At 42.4% G+C, this 13415-nt stretch overlaps 1 protein-coding gene across 1 annotated transcript in view; it reads left to right on the forward strand.

The window, feature by feature from the left end:
- Window positions 1-13415, forward strand: part of scaper (S-phase cyclin A-associated protein in the ER) — a 48860-nt gene that overhangs the window by 16706 nt on the left and 18739 nt on the right. Inside the window, exons 20-23 of the mRNA XM_068739124.1 lie at window positions 478-614; window positions 3274-3339; window positions 3839-3941; window positions 10164-10279. Of these exons, the coding sequence (XP_068595225.1) occupies window positions 478-614; window positions 3274-3339; window positions 3839-3941; window positions 10164-10279 (422 nt within the window). The remainder of the gene's footprint in view (window positions 1-477; window positions 615-3273; window positions 3340-3838; window positions 3942-10163; window positions 10280-13415) is intronic.

Here is a 13415-nt window from a genome sequence, read left to right on the forward strand (position 1 = left end):
GTATTTGAGCTAATTATGAGATACAATGGTGTTGCTGAGGTGTGGATTTGCACATCATACGATAAACATTGTGTCACATCTTAGGTCTATTACCTATACATTCAGATATTTAACAAGGATTATATTCCCTCTTCTTTTTCAATGTTTTTCTGACTAAAATCTTAATGAATAATGGTGTGTATTAAAGTGTATCGGTGAAGTCTGCATTTGTTTTCAGAGTAGTTGCTACCTAGAACAGAGATAAAGACTACGTAGAAATGTGCTGGAATAGATTTAGTCATAGAAAATGGGAACACCCCAGTAAAGGACAGATACCTAAAAACATTACTTATATACAGTACTTTTTGTAAAAGTGCTAAGTCCAGTGATTTCTGCGCTTATTTTGGCACCACTATAAACAGACGATAATGATTTTAGAAGCTTGATTTAAGCACATACAGTCGCCAAGACCCCTTCACTTATTGGTTTTGTCTCCAGGAACATCTCTCCTTGAAGAAATACATTGTGGACATTGTACCGGACAGCTCTGTGCCCTCTGAGAGCCTGAAGAACGGGGAAGAGAAACAGAAGGCGCGGAAGAAGGCGAAGAAGCTCCGTGCCAGGATGAACTCCAGGTAATACGGCTATATTCTGTTGCTGTCCCTCTGCCTTTGTCTTTCTCTCTGTTCTCGCTCTGCATCCTCTCACAAGCAGAGGACAAAACTGTGCCAAGCCTTTTTTTTTTTTTATGAGCACCAATGAGCAGTCGTTATGAGCATCCCAGCTGTTAACACTGATGAGCTTAATTTATAACCACTTCCTGTGATTGGCCAGGAAAACTGCAAATCAATATTTAGCCCAACAAGCTTTCACCTGTAAAGAGCTTTCATCCAAATTGCTAGTGTAGTATTGCCAAATCTGAAGCCTTCATAGGTGTACACAGTGTATGTTAAAGTATGTAAGAGCCATGCTTATTTTTCGTCTTGTGGGGGCATTGATTTTTAAATGACGTATCAAAGAAAATCAATAGTAATCAACGAATTGGAAGCCGAGCTCCTGTGTGTCAGAACCTGGACCAGAATTTAATAAAAAAAATTCCACTCAAGGAGGGGAGTGGAAAAACGTGATAATACATTCTGTAACATGTTATGGATGCGGAATAAACTTGATCTACTACGAGCAGGGTAGCATTAATATATGAGATGTGCACTCACGAATTCACGTTTGTGCACAATGTTCCGGTTCATAAAGAGGCATAAAGTGGGGCTTCTCATTACTCTGTCAGAGCCTGAGAAGTGACCAATATTTAAACAATAAAATATGTTCAGTAAAAGTATAGGAGACTACATACATACCGCTTAATATAAAAAGTTTTCTCATTAAGCATTCTAAAAAAAGGGACAATACAGATGTGTGTGGTTTTTTTCTTTTTTTTCTTATACCATCGGGAAAATGTCGGGGCTAAATCAAAAAGTAACTTTCCCTGATGGTGAATTTCAAAACTTGGAGAAATACATCGATCAAAACGTTGTTTTTGTACATAATGATAATAATGATCCCCAGTACAGCCTCAAACTATTGAAAAGAAGCCGAGCACTTCCATTCCCTTTCTAGTGCTTTACACGGCGGGCTGCTGTTTTTCGCTCTGAGGCTCAGCGGGGCCGAGAACTTGACAACATGATCTGTCTCTGTTCACCGTCACTCCTGCACCAGCCCTGCTGTGACTCGCACTCAAAGGGAGCAGCCTGTCAGAGGTCCTAAATAACAGAGTCCCCAGTAAGCGCAAAGGGGAGCCGCTTCACCACCGGGTGAAAATGAACCGTTTTATTGGAACACCCTACGGTGTCTGTAAAACGTGAGTGGTTCTCACAGGACTTTTCACTAGGCCGACATTTAGCCCTGTTCTGTCATAAAGCACAGCACGTATGTGTGTTTTTGTGTGGCTCTGCTAACCTCCTCCAGTCGTAACTGTTTTGGGAAGGAAAACATGCTGTTAAATTTTAATGTGAGTAGCCTGTCGGTTAGTGTCAGGATGAGCTCTGACCTTGCCTGTAAGCTGAGTCCTTGCGGTCCGCTCAGCATGCAACAGAGTGGGGGGGCGGTGTGTTTTGATGTGTGTGGCTGCTCAGATGATGGTGTTTGTGTACACAAAGACATGCCTGTATGGTAGAAGTACATACATGGTACATACGCAGTAAGAATGCCTTGAATCATTTTACCCAGTCTGCTGATTTATAACGGTTGGAAATTGGCCTGATCATTAATGACTTCATAGTGAATTGATTTATTGAAGTATTGGTATACTTTTAGGTGTCTGCGGGTTCGGCTGCCCGTTACTGCCCTTCAGCTGATGCCGTTCGTTTCATTTCTAGGTGCATGTTGTGATTAATTTAGTTATGCTTGGAGTACCGGTACTGTTCTGGAGTAAGGAATTTAGTTGTGTTGTGATCTGTCCCGTACACAATATTTACAGTACCTTTTTTACTGCTGATCAATGATATTGTCTGATACCCTTTTAACCGGGTTAGATTTAAACCTTGCTGTAGGTTAATGTTGAAATACCATGAATGACAAACGGCATGCGGGAGTTGAGTAACTGCTACATCAACAGATCATAAATATTACTTCTGTCAGTAACATACTAACAATAATACTGTTCTTCTGAATGATAGAATACCTGTCCTAGAACAATGTCTGGCAATGTTCGAGTCCACCTCTGTGGTGACTTCTCGGTTGCTGTTTGATGACTGCCCTTGAAAACAAGAGATGGAAAAAGGTTCGGTTTTGGTTGGTCCCTGCTTGTCCTACCGGGACTAATCCACCTGTCCTATTCCAGGAAGTGTTTGATCCTATCAGTGTACAGATGGGTAACCGGAAGGCGCTCTATCTGACTCCAATCAATAGTTACTTATCTTGTCTGGGAATGCCTGATTGACATCCAGAATGAATTCCCCACCCTGTTAGACAGAGACACACAAACAGACTTGGGAGGGTTTCTGTTGCAGCCCTGTAACCACCCTGACTTTTAGGAGGTCACTCATTTAACGGTAGTTGTGTTGCATATAACTCCTATTAGCTCTTTATGTGGCAAAATGAGTGAAAAGCAGAACTTCTTATTTATAAGGGAAGATTACATTTATGGTAATACATCTTCATGATAATGGGATAAGGACTCTGTGTCAGATTATTTCAAACGGACGGACCAAATAAACAAACTTGGCTCGACCATTTCCCTTTGTCGTCGCACTTAAATCCGTTGTGTTCTTCTTCAAATACTTTTCCTTCTGTCTGCAGGGCGAAGGAATATGAGAACACAATAGAAGCAAAGCCTCTGGTCCATGACTCCCCATACAAGGCCAAGTAAGTGTTTCCCTTTTATTTTCTTCATATATATTTATAATAATATTACATTTATAACTAGTGTTAATTTTCCGTGTTCTAATTACTATCTGGCTATAGGACTACAACTAACAGTAATTATCATCGATCAGTCATTTGGCTTACAAATTCTGTAAATTGTTTAAAAGGTTTGTGGATTCTTTTTTAAAGGAATGGGCATTATCAGTCATGCGTTATCAGTGACATTTTTGAACTGCATGTTCTGTCTGACAATTAAACCCAAACTCAGACATATTAAGTTTTTTACAGAAACCATAAAAGCAGCAAAGATTTAAATAACACAAGCCAGTAATGTAGTATTTTCTCCAAAGGTTTTTCTTTTTTTTTCCCTGTCTCTGCTGTCGTTTTGTTTCCGCCTTTCTGTGCTGGTTGGAAGTCGGTTGAGGTGTCCTGGAAGCATGGGTGAAGACCTGGTGTTAGTGAGTGGATCTGAACTAACTCTGCTCTTGTATCTGTTCAGGTTGCAGCGTCTGGTGAAAGACCTGCTGAAGCAGCAGGGCCAAGACAAAGTGTCCGGGCTGGACAGAACTCTGGGAGAGCTCTCTCGCATCTTAGAGAAACAGGTGATGACATCAAATGGATCCTGTTCATCGAATACGCATTTCTTTTTTTCCCCTCCACATTGGTGGTATTTTAATTATCAGACAAATTCTATACACCTACAGTCAGGTGACTTTTATTTATTTAGTGCCAAATTACATTCAGAGTCATCTCAACCCTTTCAATGTCTAGACTCTAGACAATAGAGAGAGGCTGCAGGCCAACTTCTACAGCTGCAGTTCTAGAAATACTGCAGATGACAGTATCAGTAATAATTCAGTAGACTAAGGACAATGACATGGTCATGGTCGCAGTGAGCATCAACCCTGACTACAGCAGAAGAGCCGCCATGATTCCTGAGAACAAGATGAGAAAACGAAAACAAACAAACTGCAGGTTGAGTCGAGGTAACATGCTTTCATGGGAAATGAATAAGGAGGGGAAAGAAGCCCAGGACATCTTGAGAATTCCCCCAGAAACCTTTGCCTAAAGCATCGTAACTAAGACTAGCGTGACTCCGCCTTAACCACAACCGTTATCAAAAACTAACGTTTAAGTCCCCTTTATTCTTTAATGTTGGTGTGTTTTGGAGTCGTTTGAAGTTTTAAACATTTAGGCTGTTCTCCTCTGTGCATTGTATGCTGGTCTGCAGGGAATGTCATGATTTGTAGGTCAGTCTGTGACTGAACGGTCTCCAGCAGCACACGGGTCATGCCAGCCCTTTGGCATATCTCTTCAGTGATGACTCGTCTTTGGCTGTCTCTCTCTGTGTCTCACCCTCCCAATGTAGAGTATCACTTACTCCCGACCAACTTGCCTTTGGTTATTGGATAATGAAGACCAGATTAACTGTTTTCACTGTGCACATGGTACCAATAGAGGAGCTTCCTAGCACGAGAGTAGGCATTGTCATGTGTCTATGCGGCTTGCTCGACTCAGATGTCACTGGTTTAGACAATAGTAAATTGGATTTCCACAAGGAATGCCAGCGATGCACAAGGCTTTATCGAACAAAGGCAAGAGAATGTACATTTTTCATACGTTCTTTTCAGATTTATTCAGATTTAATGAGAGATTTATCACTATGGCTAATTAAATATCTCTCCCAGAGGTTTTGTTGCTTTTTTTTGACAGTAAAACTCGATCAATTTGAGACCAAGAGGAGGAATTAAAACACCTGCCACAATGTTTATGATGAGGAGAAAATACAGCCCACTTCCTGTAATGAGGCATAAATTTCCTTCCATGTTGTGGTTTGAGCCATCATAACATCCCACTGTACATGCCTCTGGGCGTGGGGATAGAGAGATTATGGTGTCCCATCAGCGACGAAGGGGACGGCTGGAAAGGCTATTATTGAATTTCCCCAGGGAGGCAAAGAAAGAGGTGGTGGGTGCTAGAGTGCCCTGTAAGGAGAGAGGAGGAGACCAGCGTGATGCGAGTAGCTCACAAGCTGTCACTACATGAGGGCTCCTCCCCTCAGCGCTGCATAGTCCCAGTGGGAGGTCAGAGGTCAGTGGGCCACAGGAGATGTGCTCCATTCGATAGTGGTGATGCTAGCACAGAGGGGCAGATTGGGACTCTTTGTCTTCACCTCAGTGTTAAAGCACATTTTTAAACAGTTTGCTCAAGTTCTGCTTCACCAGCTTCTTGGAGAAACATCCACTGAAAGCTGAGTGGAACAATATGATTGGCTAAGAGGGCAGCTTGGGGAGCGCTTCCTTGTCTAATCCCTGGACAAAGTCAAATAAACAGAGTCCCCGCCAGCATGGCTGTCTTGCCCCTGAGTCACATCAAGTCGGGACCGTTTAGATTATTTGACCTAACAAGCATCTCTTATGTCATTGACTCACCTAGACATTTGTTTTTCTCCCTCGTATCTGATTCAGTCTCCACTTTCTCTGCTAATTCCTTAGACAACACCTGACACTCCCCCTTCTGCGCTGCTGTTTGGGTCCCCCCCCCAAATCCTCCCCTGCTTTCTAAGCTACTTCTCGTCTCTGACCCCAGCGTGCTTCTCCCTCTGTGGTCTCTAATGGTTTATTATGAGTCAAACCTAATTTTTTTTCTCTTTGCTTTTGATGATTGAGATTAGCAGTTTCCCTTATATTTTCCCAAATGTTCCTTTCTCTGCATACTTACCTTTTTTAAAATGGAGCATTGATATTTATAAAATTGCTCAAAGTTACAGCCTGTCGAGAAAAGAGCAACATGTCTGACGTGTTAGGAACTGTCAGTGGCGCTCTGAGAACCACGGACCAGCTGTCGGAGTCTGTTGGGGCCGACCTGTGGGAGCTGTATCGAGGGACAGGAGGAAGGTGAAGGGCAGAGTGGCAGGATAATAAAGTTTCTGGCTCGGGCCTCCAGCAGACTGACAGACAGAGCCCAGAACAACAGTGAGTTTGCCAGAAGGGGCAAAAGTGTGCAGTGCAAGACATGTGCGGCAAGCTAATTAGGAAATGAATAAAACTATTGCATATTTAATTCCTAAATATTAGCCTGAATACAGTCAGGTTTCTGATTGAGGAAGCATCTTGGAACATTTATTTTTGGTTCTGTATATCACACGTCTTTGTTTAATAGCGCGTTGTTTTATGCAAAGTAAGAGTTATACATTATTTAAAAAAACAAAATCTATGAACTTCATAGATCTATTGATATCTTAATATTCCATTCTCTCGTTCAGACATGTCATTTTTTCCCCAGCTTTATTTTGGTTTCCTCACTACAAGCCCAACCGGGAGTGAAATGGCTCGCGGTTTCTTGGCCCGTCTTGGAATAACCACAGTTTGTAGAATTGTCCGTATTCCATTATGTCTTGTAAACATATGTTGGTATGCTACTTTAAATTGTTTACACCAGGAGTCTTGCTGTGGTTTACAGTTTACTCCGCTCACAGAGCTTTGTTTACCATTCTGTAGGTTTTCTGTTCGTCTGTATAATTGTGACGTTCATTTGAGCCGAGCGTGATTTTCCTTACTTGTCGGTGTCATTCTGACATATTAGTTGTGAAGAAGGAAATGAGTAGCATCAAGATTCAGGTTAAAGTCGGGGACAGTCTGTAATGAACTCTGGCAGTTGTTGTCCATCTGTTGGTGGGGCAGGACGAGGCCGTGCCCTCTGCTTCAATTAAAGTGCCTGGTAGGAGGAGACTTGGAAGTGCAATCTGGCCAGCCTGCAGACACCGTCACAGGAACTGCCAGCTGCTCGAGACGTCCCATCAGCTGGGCTAACAATGGCCGTCCTGGAGAATAATTGGATAAGATTCCTCCTGCTGTATTATTCAGGAGCCATCATTCTCACTCAGCTCTTGGTTGTGGCTCGTTTTTTCTGTGTTTGGGGGGAAAATTAGATGTTCATTCTGTCGGTGTGTTTCATCCCCGAACCATGAAGGGAAGAGGTTTCATCAGGAGTTCTTTTTGTCTTGTTTCCAAACCTGAGGTTTTCGCTATTTATGAACTTCAATCATTTATTTAAAAAAAATTCATTCTGTGGTTTAATTCTGGCTCATTGCGAGAGTGGTATTTGTTTTGGATGAGGATTTACAATGCATAAAATGGCTCTGTATGTTTTCACTAAACTTCATGTACAGTATCTCCCATGTACCGGTACCATTTTAATATTTTTTTTATTTAAAGCATTTTAGTGTGCTTTGTTTTGAAAATGTTGTTTGTTGTTTAAAATTGTACATTTAATCTCTGTTTTTAGAACAGAGATCCTGAAGTGTAGTCCAAAGAATTACAAGAAAGGTCAATGATTTACATTAAGAGCCTAAATAGTTGTATTAATTGCCAGTGAATGGACTTTCCAACCTATGCAGAAAATGTGGCTGAAAAATATTGACAAGTCCTTAACTTCATAAAAACTTGTCGTTTTTCATCCAAACAAGAGGCCGTTGGGTTTTGTTCTTTGACAGCATCCAAACCCTGAAATATTTGCACTCAGCAAGCCATAAGGAGGAACCTGATTGTCTCATCTAACTTTGCTTATTTTATTGGAGAATTCAGCCTGCTGCAGGAAATGAATTGAGTTGGTTCATTTGAATGCAGTATTTTCACTGGTTAGGTATACTGACTGTCGTCACTTGCAGGTGTGATCTCACCCTTTGTTGCAAGTGTTGGAGAGGATGGCCCTGCTCTCGATGCTGCTTCAACACTCACGAACCTGAAGGTCAAGGTGCGGACCTCAGGTGGTCGTGCAGGACAAACCTTTACTTAAAATGTCATGTTATTTGTGTCGCAGAAATATTCTGGTGTCGTCTCTGTTTACTCTGGACCATCATTGCATGCATGGACTACCTAAAGGTTGTTTGAGTTTAATCCCCTTCACTTGTATTGTTCTATCATCACAGCAGATAAATCTGTCAGCTGAGCAGACAAAGCACGGACTAGCCAAGAAACCCTTGTCTGCTTTCCACAGGAGACGGCCAGGACTGGGCAGGTCCCAGTTTACCCTCTTTAATGCCTTTTGGTAAAGCAGCTATGAAAGAGCTGCCTTTTCCCATTTAGCATCAGAGCTTTTAGGTAGGTGTGTTGATGGGAGGGTTAAGAGGAGGGTTAAGCCAAGCTCACCGACTTAGACCCAATTGATTAGGCATGGAAAACTGCTGGAACCATACGAGAAAGGAAGCCGTAAATGAGGTATTTTTAGAAACTTTGTTTAGACCCCTTAAACTGTCTTTGAGACGTTCCTCATTATGTTGATGGCAAGGGGGTCTGTTTTGTTAATGTTTTTGTCCTAACCCTAAAAGCTTGCTCAATGCCTCTTATGCGTGTCTGTCTGCCCCTGGAATCGAGGAACAGTTACCGCCAGCATAGGGCATGAATGACAGATGAAGAGCTTATCTGTAATTTGGTAAAGCACCTCTCTCTCCGTGTGTTCAGGCTTGTTGGCAACTTACCATCTGCAGAACAAAAGCTTGGAGAAGGGGGCTGGATTTTCGGGCTGTCGCAGCACTGAGGAGCCTGTAACCTCATTAGGTGGAGGAGTGACCTGCAGTGTAACACAGCCTTCTGCGGTTGTGCGAAGGAGAGGCCCTCCATCAGCAGCTCCCCTCCAGCTCCCTTCCTCTCCGCCGACCCAGGCACAAACATGTCTGATAGTCAACGCTCGCTCCTGGCTTTGTACTTGTTGATTTACAAGACACTGTAGCAACAGCATCTGACCTGCTGCCAATTACTCTATCATCACAGGAGGGCAGGGCCTAACTATTTACACGTGTTCATAAATCTTAGGTAGTATACTGGAGGTGGGAGAGACGGGATTAAAAAAAGGAGTATAACTTGATAACAGTAGCCAGAAGACTCAATTTTAAGTATGAAAATAGTTGGCATTCCTTTGCTCCATTATCCAGTTCCAGTGTACTATTTAAAATAGTTACAAACATCATTGTGTGTATCTGTCGACGGAGACATATCGAGAGATTTAAGTTATTTAACCAATATTCATCTCTTTACACCCCCCCCCCCCCCCCATGAATTAATTATATGTTGTGTTGGTCATTGCACCCTTGTGAGGAACTTTTCATTAAGATTGCTAGTCACGAGAGTAAAAGGAAATATGTGCCCAAAATAAAACACAGAAGTTAGTAGCATGAAACCAAGAAGAGGAGAAGCATCATTTCCCTTTTACAGATTTATTGGGGACCAGAAATGGAACGAGCCAGTTGCTGTTTGTCAACAAGCTGCTACAATAGTAGTTATTTAACTATAAGAGAACCTAAAATGTGCGATCAGTGCAAAGGGTTAATTAGAGTTCTAGAATCATTTTGTGATCGGACCACGTAGTCAGACACTTTAAAGTCAGCCTTTTGCATGAGCCTTCCAGATATGAAGCAACTAGAAGTGTTGCTTCCTCGTTCGTCTCTGTCCACGTTGACACCAGGGTGGAAAAATCTAAATCTATCGCTCTTTCCTCGTTATCAGTGCGGGTCTAGTCTCTTGGTTTTCCCCAGTTTAACGTTAGCGTGTGGTCGCCAGCCTGGACCACCCTGCTGCTACCTGGAGTCTGCAGAGCATTCGCTTTTCTCTAAAACTGGACTGCTGTGGGGGGCGGAGTCAGGTTGTGCACTTTTGAGATTAAACAGGAATACTTTTGGGGATCACGTTGTTTCAGATTTCATTCCGTCTCTCTCCTCTGACGTTCCCTCAGTGGTGGGAGGTTGTAATCCCCCCCCCCCCCCCCCCCCCATCCAGCCCCTGTCTGACGGGTCCTCTTGTCTTCTCTGGCAATCCTTCCCTCCACAGAACAATGCAGACCAAGTGGCCTTCCAATTGGGCGGCGGCCTGACGGCTCTGGAACAAATTCTGCAGGTCGTCGCCGGGGTTTCCACACCCACTTCTGTTCCTCGTATTCCTTCCAAGTGAGTACTGTCACCAAATCCAACTTGTTTTCATTTTAAAGTAATCTTGTATTTAAATACATGTGGAAGGTGTGCTGAGTTACTTTACTGATTTATCACACAACTTAAAACGCCTGTCCATTTCTAATTACGATTTGATCAAGTTGCTGTTTCTAGCCAGTAGGGCGAGCTGTCTCTTCTGCGTTTGATCAGGACATTTTGATAATAGCTGACCAGTGGAGTCGTTGCTTTCATTCGACCACAAGCAACAGAGAATCTTTCGACTGGGCTTCAGTCCGATTTTAGATTTTAATAGGTTTAGAGTGATTTTTCTATATCATTCCATCTAGGTGGAATGTTTTTAAATTGAGGAGAGGAATAGCCGGATGTCCTTGCTGGATCTTGTACATGTGATGCCAGGTGCTCTTCAGGAAACCAAGGATGGGCAAATCAAAATATGGCTAGAAGTAGCAAAAGGTCTGGTCTTTTTAAGTTTTAAGATAAACCCCAAGGCGTTTTGACTTGAGGTCTGTTTTTTAAGTTGACTTTGTATTTTGCATTTCTCTGTGATTGTGAGTAGTAAAAAAATTAAACATTTTCTGTGGTAATAAATGCTGGAAAGAGCACTGAAAATACTATTAACATATCTCATTTGTGTATTTTTGATTGTGGGAAAACATAAGGAAGAGGGTCCCTTTTGAGGAATCCAGTCTGGTGGTAGGACCTCCAGCAGCTGCTGCAGTCACTCCCCAATCATGTCTTTCTGACTGCGTCCTTTCTCTAATCCTCCTGACGGCACACTCCTCTGTTTTTTTTGCATCTATATGGTTATTTTACATAGGTGGGTTGTATTGCTCGACTAATTTGCCATCAGCATTTTACAGCTTCAAATGATCTTTGTTTTTACGTTGGCCTTCACAAATCCACAATTGGTTGACCAAATGTTTCAGTGAGTAAACGGCGCTGCCTTTCCGGAGATGGAAAGCGTTTCCATTTCCGTAATCGATTTATGTTCATTCTTTTCTCTCACAACACATAAAGCACACGTGTCCCATCTATCATTTAGAGAAGAGTATTTTTGAGTTGTGGGCCTGGCGTTTCCATGGCTTGCCAGTAGATAACCTCAGAAGCTGGCGGACTCACTAGTGGGACTCTGTAATGGACTCGAATGGCCTTGCACTCCCATTCATTAGCATTTACTGGTCTCTGAATCTCTGCTAATGGACAAATGCTTCTTATATTTATAAGGCTTTTAAAGGGCATCGCATGAATATTGATTTTTTTATTTTTTTTTGGCTCTCTCTTCCTCAGTCATTGTGATCTGGGGGAATTTCAAATTGACTTCTGAATCAAGAGATTCGATTATCTTAAAATGGAGAGATTGTCATCTTGTACAAAATTATTGTTTGCAGAGTTTGTTTTCAGACAATTGCTGCACGCTCTGGTGAAGGAGCAGGAGGGGTGCGTCACAAAATAAGTCAAAGAATTGTCTTGAAATAACTTTCCTTTCATTAGATGATTAGAGAGGTTTGTCTGCAGTCCAAATCTCGGTGAGTCGGAGATGAGCAACACACTAACGACTAACACAATGTGTCCCAGGCCTTGTGGTTTATTTTTTCATCTTGCTCTAAATCAAGCTTGTTCCTCGGCTTACATGTCGGTTATCTCTGTGCTGCTGAGCCCAGTAGCGCTTTTCTAAAGGGAGACCTGAGAACCGAACCGGAGAAAAGTCTGAACAGGAGATAAGCCCGTGATGAGTACGTTAATCCAACCTTAATCCAACCTTGTGTGGAGATGTTCAGCTTGACTGTATGCATTGTTTTGTGCTGTGGATATAGAAGCGACTTGTTCTGTAGCTTATGAAATATACCATATGAATAAACGGTAGTCCTTCAGGGGTGGCTTCTGTAGATGAAGCCAAATAAACAAGCATGTCTGAGTTAGTTGTCATATGGCTTACATTTTTTACACCTGTTTTCTGAGCCTTCTGAAATGCAGGAGGGGCCGGCTTTAACCTCGTGATGATGCTCAGTCAGGCCATTGTAGTCGCGAGCTGGTGATGAGATGCAACACAAGGACGCTGTCTGTCTACTTCTCACTATCAGTCATCTGGATGGCTGCGTGTCCGAATGGGCTGCTGCATGGACGGACGCTAGCCCCAGAGTGAGCTGCATTATCCGTTTACGGCAATGCTGCCATATTGATCACCTCCTGCCAGATGAGTAGAGTGATTTACAAAAAAAGAAAAAAACAGCTACAGCGATGCCCCTGCCGTATCGACTCCCCAGGGAGGCTGATTCCATATTGTTACCATTACAGTGAGCTAATTCCTCTACGAGGCTCCACTGATGTCCTGGTGTAACTCTGTGGTCACTGGAAGGCTTTGATTAGGGTCTGCAGCCGCTGTCATTTAGTGCAACAGGACGCGTTTCACAATGTGCAGACTCGCAGGTAGTGTCCTACGTCAAATAAACCTTTTGGATTTTTTTATTCAATTCAGTTTTTCATTTAGTCTCTCCACGATTGATTTGATCAGTGAAAAGCAGGGTGTGGGGAAATCAAACTCCCTGATTAATCTCTCAAATTAACAGAAATGAACCTAAATATTTGCTTTATATTTGTTTTCTTAAAATCAGTGATATTCTCATGCTAAACAAGGCATTTTGCTTTGAGATTTTTAAAAACTAAATGAAAAGATGCATGCCAGCGTGGATCTGAGAATCTTTTGTTAGTCTATTTTGTCACTTCTTGTCTGTATAAAATATGATCAGAATCTTGGTCTTTAGGGTCTTTTTTTAATACGCGCAGGCAGTTTTGAAAAGGTGATAACCAGAGAAGAACTTTGTGGACGTTGCGTGTTAACCCAATTTGTATTTCCACCTCTGTCTCACATGACCTGGTGTATCCTGTGAAATCAGACCTGCTACCTGTGGTTTTATTTCAGGATGTTTTCCACCATTTGTGTGTGACGGACGGCTCATCAGATTTCTTATACCTGGCCAGTGTGCCACGACAGACAGAGTAGATGTCTTGGAAGCACTCAGGGTATTGGAAAGATCAACAACAGAATCAAATTAAATGTCATTTCGATAGCAGTGAATGAAGGGATTGTTTGACAGCACAAGGAAATGGACTCGCTCCTCGCCTTCTATTTTGG

Source organism: Brachionichthys hirsutus, chromosome 5 (genome assembly GCF_040956055.1).
Source record: "Brachionichthys hirsutus isolate HB-005 chromosome 5, CSIRO-AGI_Bhir_v1, whole genome shotgun sequence".
NCBI classification, from domain to species: Eukaryota; Metazoa; Chordata; class Actinopteri; order Lophiiformes; family Brachionichthyidae; genus Brachionichthys; species Brachionichthys hirsutus.